General features: G+C 39.5%; 1 protein-coding gene across 13 annotated transcripts in view; it reads left to right on the plus strand.

The window, feature by feature from the left end:
• Window positions 1-18,006, plus strand: part of MAP4 (microtubule associated protein 4) — a 193,678-nt gene that overhangs the window by 116,478 nt on the left and 59,194 nt on the right. For all 13 annotated transcript variants that reach the window (XM_047695055.1, XM_047695035.1, XM_047695027.1 and 10 more), the window contains exon 4: window positions 14,190-14,312. In XM_047695055.1, the coding sequence (XP_047551011.1) occupies window positions 14,190-14,312 (123 nt within the window). The remainder of the gene's footprint in view (window positions 1-14,189; window positions 14,313-18,006) is intronic.

Consider the following 18,006-nt stretch of genomic DNA (forward strand, 5'->3'; position numbering starts at 1 on the left):
TTTGCTGTGGAGTTTTAAGGAGGAAATCTAGGTCAGTAGCATTGAATGAAGATGTGGGAGTGAGCCTCTGTCAGATTTGTTCATTAATAATACTGTTGGCTGAGCTGGCTCTTGTCAGCATTGCTCCCGAGAGAGCTGCTCTGGGCCATGCTGTAGCACCACTGTGGAGGGAAGGTAACTAGTGCCTTCTGCATCTAAACACCAGAGATGCAGGTTTCTTCCCCAGAATGTGTAGGGAAAATGCATTCACTTCTCTGATTAAAAACTGGGTTTGGGGGCACCTGGCTGGCCCAGTCAGGAGAGCATGCAACTCTTGATCTCAGGGTTGTAGGTTTAGACCCCACATTGGGTGCAGAAATAACTTAAAACTAAATCTTTGGGAAAAAGAAAAAGATAGGTTTTTTTTTTTGTTCTTGTTTTTGTTTCTCTACTGCAATGAAGTATCACTTCACCCCAGTTAGAATGACTAGTATCAGAAATGTGGGATGCTCCGATCGGGTGGGAGGGGCACCAAATGTGGGGCATAGCAGTTGGGTGGGGGCCGGCAGCCTGGGTGGTGAAAGAGTTCATCCAGTGCAGACCAAAAGAGATGGAAGTTTATTGACCACACCCCAAGGGGCCGGGGGCTGTCGGGGGCCTGACAGTGAAGGAGAGACTGTCTGTCTTGAGGCAGGGGTGAGGGTGGAGTGAGGGAGTAGGGAGGAGGATAGGATTTTCCTTTTTTTTTTAAGATTTTATTTATTTATTTGACAGACAGAAATCACAAGCAGGCAGAGAGGCAGGCAGAGGGGGGGGGGGAGGCAGGCTCCCCGCCGAGCAGAGAGCCCGACGCGGGGCTCGATCCCAGGACCCTGAGATCATGACCTGAGCCGAAGGCAGAGGCTTTAACCCACTGAGCCACCCAGGCGCCCCGGATTTTCCATTTTTTAGGAATCTTGGGAATCTTGTGCCTGGTTGTAATTGGTCCGTTAGGGCCTTTGGCTGTTTTAAGGTGGGTTCCTTCATGAGTCTGTTTGCATTCCACTCCGTGGTCCTTGTGTGCCTTTTTGCCTATTTCAGGTTTCCTTTGCTCAGGCCTGTTGCCTAAAAGTGGCCTCTACAGAAAAGACAAGAAATAACAAATGTTGGCTAGGATGTGGGGAAAAAAAGGAACCCTTCCTTGTATGACCAATGTGAAACACAGTATGAAGTTTCCTCAAAAGATTAAAAAGTAGAAATAACATACAATCCACTTATTCCACTACTGAGTATTTATCCAAAGAAAACAAAAACACTAATTTGAAAAGATACATGCATCCCTGTGTTTATTGAAGCATCATTTACAATAGCCAAGATACGTAAGTAACCCAAGTGTGTCCATTGATAGATGAATGGATAAAGAAGACGTGGGCTGTGCACATGCGTATGTAAGAGTTTTACTCAACCATAAAAAGAACAAAATCTTGCCATTTGTGACAACATTGGTGGACCTAGAGGGTATTATGCTAAATGAAATAAATCAGAGAAAGAGAAATTACCATATGATTCCACTTACATGTAGAATCTAAAAAGGAAAACAAAGGAACAAGCAGACTCTAAAATGCAGACAACAGACTAGTGGTTGTCAGAGGGGAGCTGGTGGGGGGAAGGGCAAAACAGGTGAATGGGATTAAGGGGTTCAATCTTCCAGTTATAAATAAGTCACAGAGATGAAAAGTAGAGCATAGGGAATATAGTCAATAATAATTATAATAATGGGGGTGCCTGGGTGGCGCAGTTGGTTACCCTTCTGACTCTTGGATTTGGCTCAGGTCATGATCTCAGCAGGGTCCTGAGACTGAGCCTCACGTTGGGCTGCATGCTCAGCTCCCAGTCGGCTTGACATGCTGTCTCCTCCCTCTGCCCTCCGGTTTGTGCTCGCTCTCTCACTCAAATATAAATGAGTCTTCAAAAAAATGGTAATTAGAATAACATTGTATGGTGATAGATGGTAACTATACTTTTTTTTTTTTTAAGATTTTATTCATTTATTTGACAGACAGAAATCACAAGTAGGCAGAGAGGCAGGCAGGGGGGTGGGGGGAAGCAGGCTCCCTGCTGAGTGGAGAGCCCGATGAGGGGCTCCATCTCAGGACCCTGGGATTGTTACCTGAGCCAAAGGCAAAGGCTGTAACCCACTGAGCCACCTAGGTGCCCCAGATGGTAACTATACTTAACTGTGGTGAGCAGTGAGTAGTGGATGGAATTGTCAGATCAGTATGTTACCTGAAACTGATAAACATTGCATGTCCACTTTACCTCAATAATTTTTTTTCTTGTTCTTTTTGCTTTTATTTGGGAATTTTCTTGGCTTGTTTCTTACCTTTAGTTTTTTAATAGGTGACGTTAGTTTAAGTGATCAAGTTCCAATAAAGAATTTGTTTTTTATTTGATAGCATGAAATTTACATATTTAATTAGGGGGCTATTCTCTATACGGTTAAAGATGCCCTCTTTTTTGGTTTCCCCCTACTTCTTCTTCTTCTTTTTTTTTTTTTTTTATTAACATATGATGTATTATTTGCTTCAGGGGTACAAGTCTGTGAATCATCTGTCTTAAACAATTTATAGCACTCACCATAGCACATACCCTCCCCGTTGTAGATAACCCAGCCACCCTATCCCTCCCACCCCGCCTCCCCTCCAGCAACCTTCAGCTTGCTTCCTAAGTATACCATAATAATTTTTAAAAAGTCTTGGGTCTTTTTTTTTTTTCACCAAAGGGTAAGCAGACTCACTAGCCTTTTAAAATTTATTTTAAACATGATAGGTTATTTAAAATCACCTGATGTTTCTTATGCTTTTTCATACTAAATGTAAATCACTTTCCAATCTTATGTATGGTGTGAATTTATTAACTTAAATAATCCAGTCCAAAAAAAAAAAATGACCTTGTGGTAATTTCGATGGCAGCTTATGTATTGAATGCCGTTCTGTGCCATGCAGTGAGCTAGGCTTTTTGAAGAAATAAAGTAGTAGCACAGTCTTTACTTTTTTTTTTTTAAAGATTTTATTTATTATTTGTCAGAGAGAGAGAGAGAGCAAGAGTGAGCACAGGCAGATAGAGTGGCAAGCAGAGGCAGAGGGAGAAGCAGGCTCCCTGCTGAGCAAGGAGCCCGATGTGGGACTCGATCCCAGGACTCCGGGATCATGACCCGAGCCGAAAGCAGCCGCTTAACCAACTGAGCCACCCAGGCATCCCTACAGTCTTTACTTTTTAAAGAAACACAGTGAACTGGAGAAACAAGATTAATACATATTAAATAATGTATTTGTTTAAAATGGTGAACATAGAATACTTAAAGGTTTAAGTATTTATGGGACACCTGGGTGGCTCAGTCAGTTAAGTGTCTGCCTTCAGCTCAGGTCATGATCCTGGAGTCCTCTGATCGAGTCCCACATTGAGCTCCTTGCTCAGCAGGGAGCCTGCTTCTCGCTCTGTCTGCCCCTCCCTCTGCTTGTGCTCCCCCCCCCCTCTGAGAAGTAAATAGATAAAACCTTAAAAAAAAAGATTTAAGTATTTAAAAAATAAAAAAACATTTTGTTAGACTAATAAGGAAATTAGTGTTCAGTGACTAAATGGTTTTCTAGGAACAAACAATGAATGTTGAAAGGGCTAAGAGGAGAAGGACGGGCACTGAAAGTCATGAGAGAGGCTCTGTAGAGCCTGAGACTTGAGTCACGGCTGTGGGATGTGGGGCCAGCAGAGGGGAGAGGTTAATCTCGTGAATAAAGGCACTGGGGTAGCAGAAGTGTGGGCTTCAGCAGTTGCCATGAGGAGACTGGCCTGCCCAGAGGAGTGGGGAATAATCCTGCTGTGGGTTCGTTTCAGTGGATAAAGAAGAGTATTAGATTTGTATCCAACATTTGCATTAATTATTCTGTGAGAAGCATCTGTCGTATTGAAGCCCTAAACAAATTGCCTTTATTAGCTTTGCAGTAGTAGGTGGTAGGTACACCTCCTCTAAACAGAAAGCAATTCAAAGATGGAAGTTCTAGGGGTGCCTGGGTGGCTCAGTGGGTTAAAGCCTCTGTCTTCGGCTCAGGTCATGATCTCTCTCTCTCTGCCTGCCTCTCTGCCTGCTTGTGATCTCTGCCTGTCAAATAAATAATAAAATCTTTAAAAAAAAAAAAGATGGAAGTTCTAGTTCTTTTCTGTGGAATATTAAATTATTGATAACTTTTTAAAATTACTCTAATTCTAGAACTGAACAAGTATCCTTAGAGGTCATTCCTTAAGCCAAGAGAGACATATATTTGTTTTTGTTTTTGTTTTTGTTTAAGATTTTATTTATTATTTATTTGACAGAGAGAGAGACAGATCACAAGTAGGCAGAGAGGCAGGCAGAGGGGGAGGAGGAAGCAGGCTCCCTGCTGAGCAGAGAGCCCGATGATGATCCGAGGACCCTGAGATCATGACCTGAGCCGAAGGCAGAGGCTTTAACCCACTGTGCCACCCAGGCGCCCTGAGAGACATACATTTAAGCTTTCGGTCAGAGTGGGCAGGAATTCAAATATTCCTGGTTGGTGCCAGGTTGGTGCCCAACCCTTTGCTTGCTTACTTATTTGTTCTGTCTCCCTCTCTCCGTCCTTCCCTTTCTGTTGTTTAATCACTGCTATAGATTGATTAAAATATTTAGCAATAAGGGGGGAAGAAAAGTGATTCCGGGAATGTAGCCAAGGACCGGGTTTTGAGACTGCTGCTATAGTACTGTTGAGTCAGTTACAGATCAGTTCTCAGCATCAACCTCAGAACATCAGAAAACTGTTTCTCCTACCATTCTTTGGTTAATTTCTCTTTAATAATCCAGAATGTGTTGTTACATTTGTGCTTTTGTGATTTGGGAAGGAAGATAAATCAATCCTTAAAAATTTATTATTTATATTTTTATTAATTTTAAGAAGTGTTTATCCAAATGTTTTCCACCTTTTCCCCTTCCCTCCTTCATATGCCACTTGTGAGCCTTCCCGAGGACACTGTGGTATGTTTTTTGATTTATAATAATCTTTCTGGCCTAACAAGTATCCCAGTACTTCCATTTATTCAATAGCATCTGAGTACTTATACGTAAGTTATATTTTACTAGGTTTTTTTTGAGAGATATAGAGATGATTGGTAAGTCAGAGGTCTCAGAGTTTAATTTTAGAATTAAAATGTATTTAAAAAAGATTTAAAATGTATTTAAAAAACGGTGTATCATACCTCACAACTTTTTTTTTTTTTTTTTTTTTTGAACTCTAGGTTAGTGGTCTGTGGCTCTAAAAGTCTTGAGGTCACCCCAGAGTTAAGTGGCAGAGACAAGGTTAGAACTTCTTAAAAACTAGGGACTGTATATTTATATATTTTTTGGCTGCCCCCCCCTTTAACATATAAGGCTTTTAGAACCATACTTGGCTCATAAGTCTGTCTCTTGCTTTTCTCTCCTCTCTTTATTTCTTTCTTCCTCTGCTTAACTCACTCACTCACTCACTCACAATCTGCCTTTCTCCCTCTCTCCTACTCTTTCTTGTCTCCCCTCTGTTCTCCCCTGCCCTCTCTTTGGCTTCGTTCTCAGGCAGACTCTTTCAAGATGGGAAAGAGGACCACCGGCAGTCTAGGTGTATCATTATGGCTTAAGATCCAAAATGTCAGAATGTCTGTATATCAGATTTCTCCAAAGGACTTTTGGCCTGGTTGAATCACAGCTATACTCCTTGGTCAAGAAAGCCAAAACACCATGATTGACCTCTGCACTCGTTCTGCCTGGAAGGCAATAGGGCAGTTCCCCTTTGGAAGGGATGCAGGCAGATAATCTTGTTGTTTTTTTAAATTTATTTAAAAAAAATTTATTTTTATTCATATTTATTTATTTGATCATAATATATAATTTATAAATATAATTTATATTATATTTATAATATTTATAATATATATTTTAGAAACAGAAATATATTTATATAATTATAAATATCTTATTTATATATATTAATATATATAATATATTATTTATCTTAGATAAAATCTGCTTTTTTTGGCCTTTGACATCCTAGCTATTCTCTAGCGGTCCTCTGTGAAGACCTGTTGTCCTCCATAAGCTTTTCCCGTTCACATTGGTGTGCTCCTTACTTTCCCATTCTTTTTTTTTTTTTTCTTTAAAGATTTTATTTATTTATTTGAGAGAGAGAGAAAGTATGAGAAGGGGGAGGGTCAGAGGGAGAAGCAGACTCCCTGCCAAGCAGGGAGCCCGATGTGGGACTCGATCCCAGGACTCCAGGATCATGACCTGAGCCAAAGGCAGTCGCCCAACCAACTGAGCCACCCAGGCGCCCTACTTTCCCATTCTTAACCACGGCTTCAACTCCTATTTGGCTCTGCCGAACATTTTCCCCAGTTCTCCAGCAGTGCGTAAAAACAAATACGTGGTCTATATAAAATGGGCTCTATTGTCTGCTGAAATAGGTACAAATACATATTAGGTATTAGAGAAAATTAAACCACATGAATAACCCAATTTGACTGCAATCAGTTCTGCAGAACTTCCATGTGTTGAAATGCTCTTTAAAGTTGGCTCTCAGGGCACCTGGGTGGCTTATTCATTAAGCGCCTACTATCAGCTCGGGTTGTGATCCCGGGGTCCTGGGATCAAGCCGCACATCGGGCTCCCTGCTGAGAGGGAAGCCTGCTTCTCCCTCTCCCACTCCCCCTGCTTATGTTCTCTGTCTCGTTGTGTCTCTCTCTGTAAAATAAGTAAATAAAGTCTTTAAAAATAATAAATAAAGTTGGCTCTCTTGGGGTGCCTGGGTGGCTCAGTCAGTTAAATGTCCCAACTCTTCATTTTGGCTCAGGTCGTGACCTTACCATCATGAGATTGAGCCCTGCATGGGGCTCCACAGTGGGCATGGAGCCTGCATAAGTTTCTCTCTCTGCAGGGCACCTGGGTGGCACATTTGGTTAAGTGTCAGACTCTTGGTTTCAGCTGGGGTTTTGATCCCAGGGTCATGAGATCAAGCCCCGCATAGGGCTCTGCACACCATACAGAGTCTGCTTAAGACTTTCTCTCGCTCTCCCTCTGCTCCTCCCCTCTGCATATGAGCTCTAAAATAAATTTTTTTAAAAGATTTCATTTATTTATTTGAGAGAGTAAGCAGGCAGGAGGAACAGAGGGAGAGAAAGAAACAGCTTCTTAAGCTGAGCAGGGAGCCCAGTGGGGGCTCAATCCCAGGACTCTGGGATCATGATCTATACTGAAGGTAGATGCTTAACTGAGCAAGCCACCCAGGTGTCCCTAAAATAAATCTTAAAAAAAAAAAAAAAGATTCTCCTCCTCCCTTTTCCCCACCCACCCCTGCATGTGTGTATACTCTCTCTCTCTCTCTCAAAAATTAAAAAAAAATTTAAAAGTTAAAAAATAAAGTTGGCTCTCTCAAAGCTAAAAGGAGGGACAGAAAGGAGAAAGCATACTGGGGGGAGAGACCAAAAGGAGGAGGAGGTGCTTTGAGGGGACGGAGGTGATCATTCAAACCTTTGGAGGTGCTTGGACATGAATTTACAGGACCCCGTTACAGGGTGTTAACATCCGTGCTGGTGGGTTGCTGCCATACCTGAATTGTATTGCTAAGTTTTTCTCTTCTCTCCTGCCGCAGGTTGTACCATAACCAAAGGGTTACTTTGGTGCTTACGTCATTTAGTGAGAGTTGACCTAGGGACCAGCTCTGTGTCGACTCTCTGTATCATCCATTGTAAGCTGTCACTGATGAAAGACGATTATGATGATCAGTTTCCATCTTGAAAAGACAGTTGTGACAAATGTTGCTTAAAGTTTGGAAAAAGTCTATCTTCTTTTGAAGAACTGATGTTTCTTTTTCTTAAAACTTACAGCAGAAGTTTCTTAGCTGTGTTGCAGATCAATGTCCATAATAACCCCCAGAGAGAAGCCACTCTCCCTAGAGGCTCTGGTCAACACACAGAACCCCGGAGGGTTTGCCATTTGTGATGTTAACTGTCCTTCCAGCAGATGAGTTTCTTAGGGATCTGGTGTTTTACTTATATAAGAAGAGTTTTAGTTACAGAATGGAAATTAAATATCTTTTTTTTTTAAAGATTTTATTTAATTATTTGAGAGAGAGAGAGCATGAGAGAGAGCATGAAAGGAGAGAGGTCAGTGGGAGAAGCAGACTCCCTGCCGAGCAGGGAGCCCGATGTGGGACTCGATCCCGGGACTCCAGAATCATGACCTGAGCTGAAGGCAGTTGCCTAACCAACTGAGCCACCCAGGCGCCCCTGGAAATTAAATATCTTAATTAAAATTAGAATATATTATCCAACTTCCGTTCTTGTAGGCATGGAAAATAAATCCACAGATTTACGATGTTTAAGTAAAAATGTTTATTTAAAAAAAAATATTCAGGTATCCAAGATTCTCTCAAGAGATGTTCCTGAAGGAGCATTTTGGAAAATGCAAATCGAGGATAAGTGATTTTTGTTTTATTCTTCTCTCCTTTCCCCCATACCACTTCATGTAGGTGAAATCAGATTTAAATGATTCTATGAAACATGAAAATAAGGGCAACCTTGAAGGTGGGGAGCATTTGCACGTAGAAGCAGCCGGATGTGGGCTATTAACTAGGGGAGTCCTGTCACTTCCACACCCACTTTGCTTTGAGGTTAGCAGTGGGTGTATTAGTGGTAGAACTGTTTATAAGTACCCTGTGGCAGAGCCTTCTCCTTTACCCAGCCACATCTTCCTTGGATCCTGTGTTTTCCAAAAGGAAGACGGTAGGGAAACTTTAACTTTTTTTACTGTGGCCTTTCAGAACTTCTTTCTCATTTACTTTCATGCCCTTCACAACAGAAATTCATACCCCTAACAAGGAAGTGTGTACTAAAGTCACCCTAATCCATTTTTAGAATATTTTTATCACCCTTGGAGTTCCCTTGGGCCCACTGATGCTCAATTCCCATTCCTACTTTCAGCCTAGGCAGGCACTATTCTGTTTCCTGTTTTTATAGTTGTGTCTTTTCTAGAAAATTGATGTAAATAGAATTATACAATATATAATCTTTTCTGCCTTGCTTTTCTCACATATAATGCTTTTTTTTAAAGATTTTATTTATTTATTTGACAGAGGGAGAGAGATCACAAGTAGGCAGAGAGGCAGGCTGGGGGGGGGGGAAGCGGCTCCCCACTGAGCAGAGAGCCTGATGTGGGGCTCGATCCCAGGACCCTGGGACCATTACCTGAGCTGAAGGCAGAGGCTTTAACCCACTGAGCCACCCGGGTGCCCCCCATATGATGCTTTTTTTTTTTTTTAAGATTTTATTTATTTATTTGACAGAGATCACAAGTAGGCAGAGAGGCAGGCGGGGTGGGGGGGAGCAGGATCCCCACTGAGCAGAGAGCCCAATGCGGGGCTCGATCCCAGGACCCTGGGATCATGACCCGAGCCGAAGGCAAAGGCTTTAACGCTGAGCCAACCAGGCGCCCCCATATAATGCTTTTTAAGGCTCATCCATATTGTAGTGTTTCTCAGTAGTTCATTCCCATTTATAGCTGCATAATATTCCACTATATTTTTTGCACCATATTTTGTTGATCCATTCACCAGTTGATGAACATTGGGTTTCTAATTTTTCGCTGTTATGAATAATGCAGCTGTGAACATAATACATTAGTTTTTGTATAGATACGTGTTTTCATTTCTCTTGGGTAGATACCTAGGATTCATATTGCTGGGTCACACATGTTTAACATTGTAAGAAGCTGTCACAGTCTAGAAATAAATTCTTATATCTTTCAGCAAGAGTGCAAAGATAAAACAGTGGGGGAGGAATCCGGTAGTATCCCTTCATTGCCGTTTTGCTTTCCATGCTTTCAGTTATTTGTGATTAACTGGTATGGAAGCAGATAGTCCTCTTTCTGATGTACCAGGTCAGTAGTAGCTTAACATTGGGTCACAGTGCCTGCGTCGTTCACCTTGCTGCATCTCATCCAGACATTTTATCATCTCACAACATCACAAGAGGGGTGACTATAATATAGTAAGATAGTTTGGTAGACCACATTCACACAACTTCTGTTTACAGTATATTCTAATTGAAGTTTCACTACTAGTTATTGTTGTAATCTCTTGCTGTGCCTAATTTAGAAATTAAATTCTATTATAGATGTGTATGAATAGGAAAAAACATAGTATATAGTATATATAGGGTTCAGTAGTATCTGTAGTTTCAGGTGTCCACTGGGGAGGGGGATCTTGGAACATATCCCCCACCAGTAAAGGGGAACTACTCTAGTCTTTTCAACAAATGCAGCTGGGAAAACTGGATAGCTGTATGTAAAAGAATGAAGTTGGGACCCCTTACCTAATACCACATAAAAAAATAAAATGGATTACACACCTAAACATAAGAGGTAAAATGATAAATCTCCTAGAAGATGATGTGGGCATAGATTGTTATGAACTTGGATTACTGAGTGGTTTCTTAGGACTCCAAAGCACAAGTGGCAGAAGAAAAGCAGGTGAAGTGGACTTTAACTGAGTGCCTGGCTGCCTCAGGGAGAGGAGCATATGACTCTTGATCTTGGAGTTGTAAGTTGGAGCCGTACATTGGGTATAGAGATGCCTGAAAAATAAAATCTTCAAAAAAATTGGACTTTATCAATATTAAAATGTTTTGTGCTCCAAGGATATCATCAAGAAAATGACTCTTGGATGGATCTAGAGGGCGTAATGCTAAATGCAATAAATCAGTCAGAGAAAGACAAATACGATATGATTTTACTCATATGTAGAATCTAGGAAACAAACGAACAATGATATAAAGAAACAACTCCTTAATTATGGAGAACAAACTGGTGCTTGCCAGAGGAAAGGTGAGTTGGGGGGCTGGGTGAAATTAGTACACTTCCTGTGATGAGCGCTGAGTAATGTATGGATGGAACTGTTGAGTTGTCATATTGTACACCTGAAACTAATAAAATTGTATGTTAATTATGCTTGAATCAAAAAAACAAAGTGAATCTTACATCTCAATAACTAAAAAAAAAACCCAAATAGCTCAATTAAAAAATACATAAATGATTTGAATAGACATTTCTTTTCTTTTCCCCTAAGATTTGTTTATTTATTTGAGAGAGAGAGAACACACATGAACAGGAGAGGCAGAGGGAGAGGGAGAGAATCCCAATCAGACTCTGCAGGGCTTGATCTCACAACCCTGAGATCATGACCCAAGCCATACCAAGAGTTAGATGCTTAACCAACTACACCAGTGAGGCACCCCCCCATTTTTTTTTTAAGATTTTATTTATTTATTTGACCCAGAGAAAGATCACAAGCAAGCAGAGAGACAGGCAGAAAAAGAGGGGGAAGCAGGCTCCCCACTGAGCAGAGAGCCTGATGCAGGGCTTGATCCCAGGACCCTGAGATCATAACCTGAGCCAAAGGCAGAGGCTTAACCCACTGAGCGCCCCTTGAATAGACATTTCTTTAAAAAAAAAAAAAAATGACTGATAAGCAATGAAAATATGCAGAACATCACTAGTCATTAGGGAAATGCAAATCAAAACCACAGTGGGATACATTTCACACCCGCATCTGGTGTAGCTAAGATAAAAAAGATCAGCAAGTTTGGTGACGATCTGGAGAAATTGAAACTCATACATTCTTGGTTGGGATTGTAAAGTGGGGTAAGCTCTTTGCAAAAACAGTTTGGCAGTTCCTCAAAATGTTAGATGTAAGAGTCGCCGTATGACCTAGAAATTCGGTTAGGCATACACCCAGTAGAATTAGAAACATATGCCCACACAAAAACATACATTTAATGTTCATAGCAGCATTATGTAAATAGCCCAAAATGGAAACAATCAGATGTCAATAGATGAACATACAAACTGTGGTATATCCATGCAATGGTATGTTATTTGGCTGCACACAGCCAAATTCTGACAAATGCCACAACGTAGATGAACCTTGGAAATACTGTGCTAAGTGAAATAAGCCTGTCATAAAAGGCTACATATTGTCTCATGACATTTATATGATACATCTAGAATAGGCAAATCCACAGAAACAGAAAGTAGGTTAGTAATTGTTAGGGGGTGGTGGGATAAGGGAACGGGTATAGGATTTTTGGAGTCATAAAAATACTTTGAAGTTAGATGGTGGTGGTTGTATAACTCAGCGAATGTACTAAAACTCGCCGGATTCTGCACATACTTAAAAGGATAAATTATATCTCAATTAAGCTGTTCATAAAAAAAGAAAAGGAAACTATCAAACTCATTTCTAAAGTAGTGCCATTTAACATTCCCTCCAGGAATGAAAGAAATTTCCTTTTTCTCTGCCTCCTCACAAATTCCTGGTATTGTCAGTCTTTTTGATTTAGTGGTTCGGTAGTGCAGTGGCATCTCACAGTGATTTCAATTTGCATTTCCCTAACGACTAATGAAGATGAGCTTCTTTTCATGTGCATATTACCCATTTGTGTATTTTCTTTGATGAAAAGGTCTATTGAAATCTTTTGCCCATTTAAAATTGAGTTCCTTGTCTTATAATTGTGTTGTTAGAGATTTCTTTCCAAGTCTTAATTTTTTATTATTAGACTCAACAAAGAATAACATTTTAATAAGTATGATCAAAACAAGTAAGATATAAGGGAAATAAAATTAAAACCTTACATGTTGTTCATTGCAAGTATAAACAAAAATAAACAAAAAAACTGAAGTAGCTATTTCCTCCATATTAAATGTTTAAACACAGTTTTGAACACACAGTATGTACCAGTAATTTAAGTTAGCTATAAATACTGTTTTTAATGTGATAAATGAACTTGTTTCTTATGAAACTTACCTAATGTTGATCATAAGTGTAATTATGTTATAAGAGATTTTGATCTCTTCTGCATACAGGTCCTTTATTAGATTTGTCATTGGCAAATATTTTCTCCCAGTCTTGGGCTTCTCTTCATTTTCTTAATGATATCTTTGAAAAGCTGAAGTTTTAAATTTTTTTTCAAGTTTTAAATTTCAGTGATGTCCATTTCATCAGTTTTTTTCTTACATGGATCCTGCCTTTGATGACATTTCTAAGAAGTCTTTGTCTAGTCCAGGGTCACAGAGATTTTTTTCTTCTGTTTTCTTCTACAAGTTCTTTTAGTTTTAGTTTTTAGTTTTAGGTTCTTAATCTATTTGGAGTTAGATTTTACATATGGTGAAAGGTAAGTGGCCAATTGTTTCTGTATCATTGGTTGAAAGAAATGATCCTTGGCATCTCTGTTAAAAACCAGTTGTCCACAATTTACGTAGTTTTCTTTCTGAACTCTGTTCTGCTCCATTTATCTAATGTGTCGTCCATACCACACTGACTTGGTTATTATACATGTGTAAATAACTTTTGAAATCAAGTAATTTAAGTCCTTCAGTGTGCTTTTCTTCAAAATTGTTTTGGCTATTCTTAGGGTTTTTTTTTTTTTCCATATAAATTATGAAATGAGCTTGTTGACACCTTCAGAAAATTCTCCTGGGACTTTTTTTTTTTTTTTTTTTTAAGATTTTGTTTATTTGTTTGACAGAGATCACGACGCAGAGAGGCTGGTGGGGGGGTGGGAAGCAGGCTCCCCGGTGAGCAGAGAGCCTGATGCGAGGCTTGATTCAGGACCAAGGCTCGATCCAGGACCCTGAGATCATAACCCCGAGCTAAAGGCAGAGGCTTAACCCACTGAGCCACCCAGGCGCCCCCTCTCCTGGGACTTTGAATTGTAATTGCCTTGAATCTCTTGTCAGTTTGAGAATTGCCATCTTAACAATATTGAGTCTTCTGTTCATGAACATATATATAGCTCCCCATTTATTTAGCTCTGACATTTTTAAAAATTTTGGTGACCTGAAATGATTGCTGTTGACAATTTTATAAAATTTTATACTTGTTCTTTGTGGGTAAAGATCACTAACCTTTTCATGTACTGTAACCAGAAGATTGCTGCAGTGTTTTTAACCTTGTAACAGGCTATGCTTCCAGTGTTTTGATTATGTTTTTCTGTCTTAAAATTTGAAAAAATATAAAGTCTTGAAAGGCACTAGGTCGGTATGATTTTGTCATATTGTGCTAACTGTGATACTAGTAGAAACTCAATTCTAGTGGAGGAGAAGACATTAATACTATGTAACTTTGGTTTCGTGTTTCTATTCAAAGGTTCTCCAACTCCATTTCTTGAAGAGAAGATGGCCTACGAGGGATATCAGAACATCCCGAGCTGGCCAGAAAATACAAACTTTTGCTTTGAACCAGAACAGTTGGTGAATCCTACCCAGACTGGTAAGTGCAGGCTTGCCTGTGACTGCTCAATGTGAGTGATGATGTAATCATGAAAAATTTGTAGCCACCACTCAGGTAAAACTTTTTAGTCTATATATAGCTTGCAAAGCACAACCAGAGTATAACTCTTTACCCTGAACATTTAGTTGTCCCTTTCTCCTCTCGACCCCTTTTTCTGAGGCACATGCTTGTCCAGGTCCTTCCCTTTTGAAGACTGTTTTGAGTAGGTTAACTGAAATTGATATTCTTTGAAGACTAAATAGTAGTACTTTAGAACCTTAGTTCTTCCAGGGGCGCCTGGGTGGCTCAGTTGGTCAAGCGACTGCGTTCAGCTCAGGTCATGATCCCAGGGTCCTGGGATCGAGCCCCACATCAGGCTCCCTGCTCAGTGGGGAGCCTGCTTCTCCTGCTCCCCCTCCCCTGCTGTGTGCGCTCTGTCAAATAAATAAAGTTAAAAAAAAAAAAAAAGGAAACTTAATTCTTCCAAAAGGAATTATTACTGTAGTAGTAGCACCATTTGTTGAATGTGTGTCTGGCCTTTTTACACATATTTTCTGTGTTTCTTACCTAGCTCTCTCTGCAAGTGTCTATTATCCTCATTTGACATAAAGGAGAACTAGGACTCAAACCTAATTTCTACAAAGCCAAATTAATCTGTAGAGACAAAAAACATAATATGTAGTTGCTTCGAGCTGGAAATGGTGGCAGAACTGGATTGCAGTAGGACCTCAGAGTAGTAACATCAGTGCCTGCATGCCAGGTTGAGAGCTCAGTTTTCTGGTTTGCACTCATAAGTGACTTCTTTTTTACCATCTAACTTACCAGGTGCTCATAGCTGGTTCCAAAAAATCTCGTACTTGATACTCTATAATTTCCCAGTTATTGGCTATTCTCGATACATGGTAATTTTTTAAAACAGCTTTTTTGAGATATAATTCACACACCATACAGTTCACACGAAAATGTACAATTCAGGGGCGCCTGGGTGGCTCCACCAACCGGTTAAGCATCTGCCTTCAGCTCAGGGTCATGATCTTGGGGTCCTGGGATAGAGCCCCCAGTCTGTCTCCCTGCTCAGCATGAGTCTACTTCTCCCTCTCCCTCCACTCCTTCCCTCCTCCTTCATGCTCTCTCTCTCTCTCTCTCAAATAAGTAAAATCTTTTTTAAAAATGAAATGTACAATTCAGTGGATTTTTAGTATATTCATGTATATATACAGCAGTCGCCAGAATCAATTTTTATTACCTTAGAAACAAACCGGTAGTCTTTAGATAACACTCCCTATCTCTTTATCCAGCCCAGTCCTAAGCACTAATCTACTTTCTGTCTCTCTGTTTACCTATTCTGGACATTTTATGTAAATGAAACCATATGTGGTCTTTTGTGACAGGCTTTTTCACTCAGCAAGTTTTCAAGGATCATGTGTTTTGTGGCACAGAGGAACTCAATCTCTGTATGGATATACTACATCTTCTTTTTCTGTTCATCAGTTGATAAATGTATAGGTTGTATGAGTGGTGGTGGGGGGTTTGTTTGTTTTTTGTTTTTTTACTGTTGTCAGTAATGCTATTTTAAACCTTCATGTACAGGTTTTTTTCCCTTAGGTTTATACACAGATGGGTATTGCTGATCATTTGATAACTCAGTGTTGAGTCATTTAAGGAATTGCCCAAGTATTTTCCAGAGCAACTCTATCATTTTATAGTCCCACCAGTAGTGGATTAGGTTTGTAATTCCTCCACATCCTTGAAAATCCTTGTTTTCCCTTTAGAAAAATTACACCTAACCTAGTTGGTATTGAAGTAGTATCTTGTTATGATTTTCATTTGCATTTTCCTGTTGGCTAATGATGTTGATTATCTTTTCATTTTTTTCATATGTTTATTGGCTATTTTTATATCTTCCTTAGAGAACTGTGTATTCAGATCCTTTGTCCCAGTTTTAATTGGTGTGTCTTTTTTGTTGTCCTGGAAGAGTTTTTATATACTGGACCCTTATCAGATGTACGATTTACAAATATTTTCTCCCAGTTTGTGGATTGTCTTCTAATTTTCTTGGTAGTGTCCTTTAATGCATAAAAGTTTCTGATCTTGAGGAAGTCCAATTTATCTTCTTTTTCTTTTGCTGCTCATGCTTCATGCTTTGGTGTCATAGCTTAGACTCTACTGCCAAATCTGAGGTTATGAACATTTATCCTCATGTTTTTTTCTTTCTTTCTTCTTCTTTTTTTTTTTTTTAAGATTTTATTTATTTGTTAGAGAGAGAGAGAAGAAGCAGGGAGAGTGGCAGGGGGAGGGAGAAGCAGGCTGCCCCTGTGGAAGGAGCCTGATGCAGGACTTGATCTCAGGACCCCAGGATCATGACCTGAGTCAAAGGCAGATGCTTAACCATCTGAGCCACCCAATGGAGTCCTATCCTTATGTTTTCTTCTAAAAATCTTACAATTTTAGCTCTTGTATTGAGGACTTTGATCCATTGTAAATTGATTTTTGTATATGGTTAAGAGGTAGAGAGATTCAAATTCATTATTTTGCATGTTGATATCCAGTTGTCCCAGGTGCATTTTTTGGAAGATTATTCTTTCCCCATTTCATGGTCTTGGCATCCTTGCTGAAATCTGTTGACCATAGATACATAGTTTGTTTTCTTTTTAATCAACTCTTAATTATTTTCCATTGGATCTGTATGTCTGTTCTAATGCCAGTACTATACTGTCATGATTACTGTAGCTTTGTGGTAAGTTTTGCAGTTAGGAAATATGAGTGTTCCTGCTTTGTGGGTTGTTTTTTGTTTATTTATTTAATGATTGTTTTAGCTATTCTGGCTGGGTCTTTTGTGATTCCATATGAATTTTAGAATCTGCTTCTCGGTTTCTCTAAAGAAGTCAGCTAGGATTCTGATAGGAACTGCATTGAATCTGTAGATCAAATTGAGGAGTTTTGCCATCTTTACGATATTAAGTCTTTCAATCTGTAAACATATAATGTTTTTCCATTTATTTATATCTTATTTCTTTGAACAATATTTTTGTAGTTTTCAGAGTATAAATTTTTATGCTCCCATTTGTAAAATTTACTCCTAATATTTTATTCTTTTTCATGCTGTGAATGGAATTGTTTTCTTAATTTCATTTGTAGGTTGTTCATTGGGAGGCTATAGATACACAGTTGATTTTCATATATTGATCTTGTATCTTCCAACTTTGCTGAATTCATTAGTTCTTGTAGTTGTTTAGTATATTTCTTAGGAGTTTCACATGTAAGGTGTGTTGTTTACAGTTGTAGCTTTAGTTCCTCATTTCCAATCTTGATCCCTTTTATTTCTTTTTCTTGCCTAATTGTCCTGGCTAGAACCTTCCATACGATTAACTGGAAGTGGTGAGAGCAGATATCCTTCTTTGTTACTTTCCATAGAGGGGAAGGATCCAGTCTGTGGCTGTTAAGTATGGCGTCAGTAGAGGGTATTTGGTAGATATCGTTTGTCAGATGAAGGAAAGTGCCTCCTGTTCCTAATTTGCCAACTACTTGATTTATCATGAAAGGGTGTTGGGTTTTGTCAAGTGTTTTTTCTGCATCTGTTGCAATGATCATGTGATTTTATTTTTTATTCTGATATGTATGTATTACATTGGTTACCAATCTTGCGTTCATGGGATAAGTCCTGTTTGGTCATAGTGTATAATTTGTGTGATTT

The sequence above is a fragment of the Lutra lutra genome, chromosome 1 (genome assembly GCF_902655055.1).
Source record: "Lutra lutra chromosome 1, mLutLut1.2, whole genome shotgun sequence".
NCBI classification, from domain to species: Eukaryota; Metazoa; Chordata; class Mammalia; order Carnivora; family Mustelidae; genus Lutra; species Lutra lutra.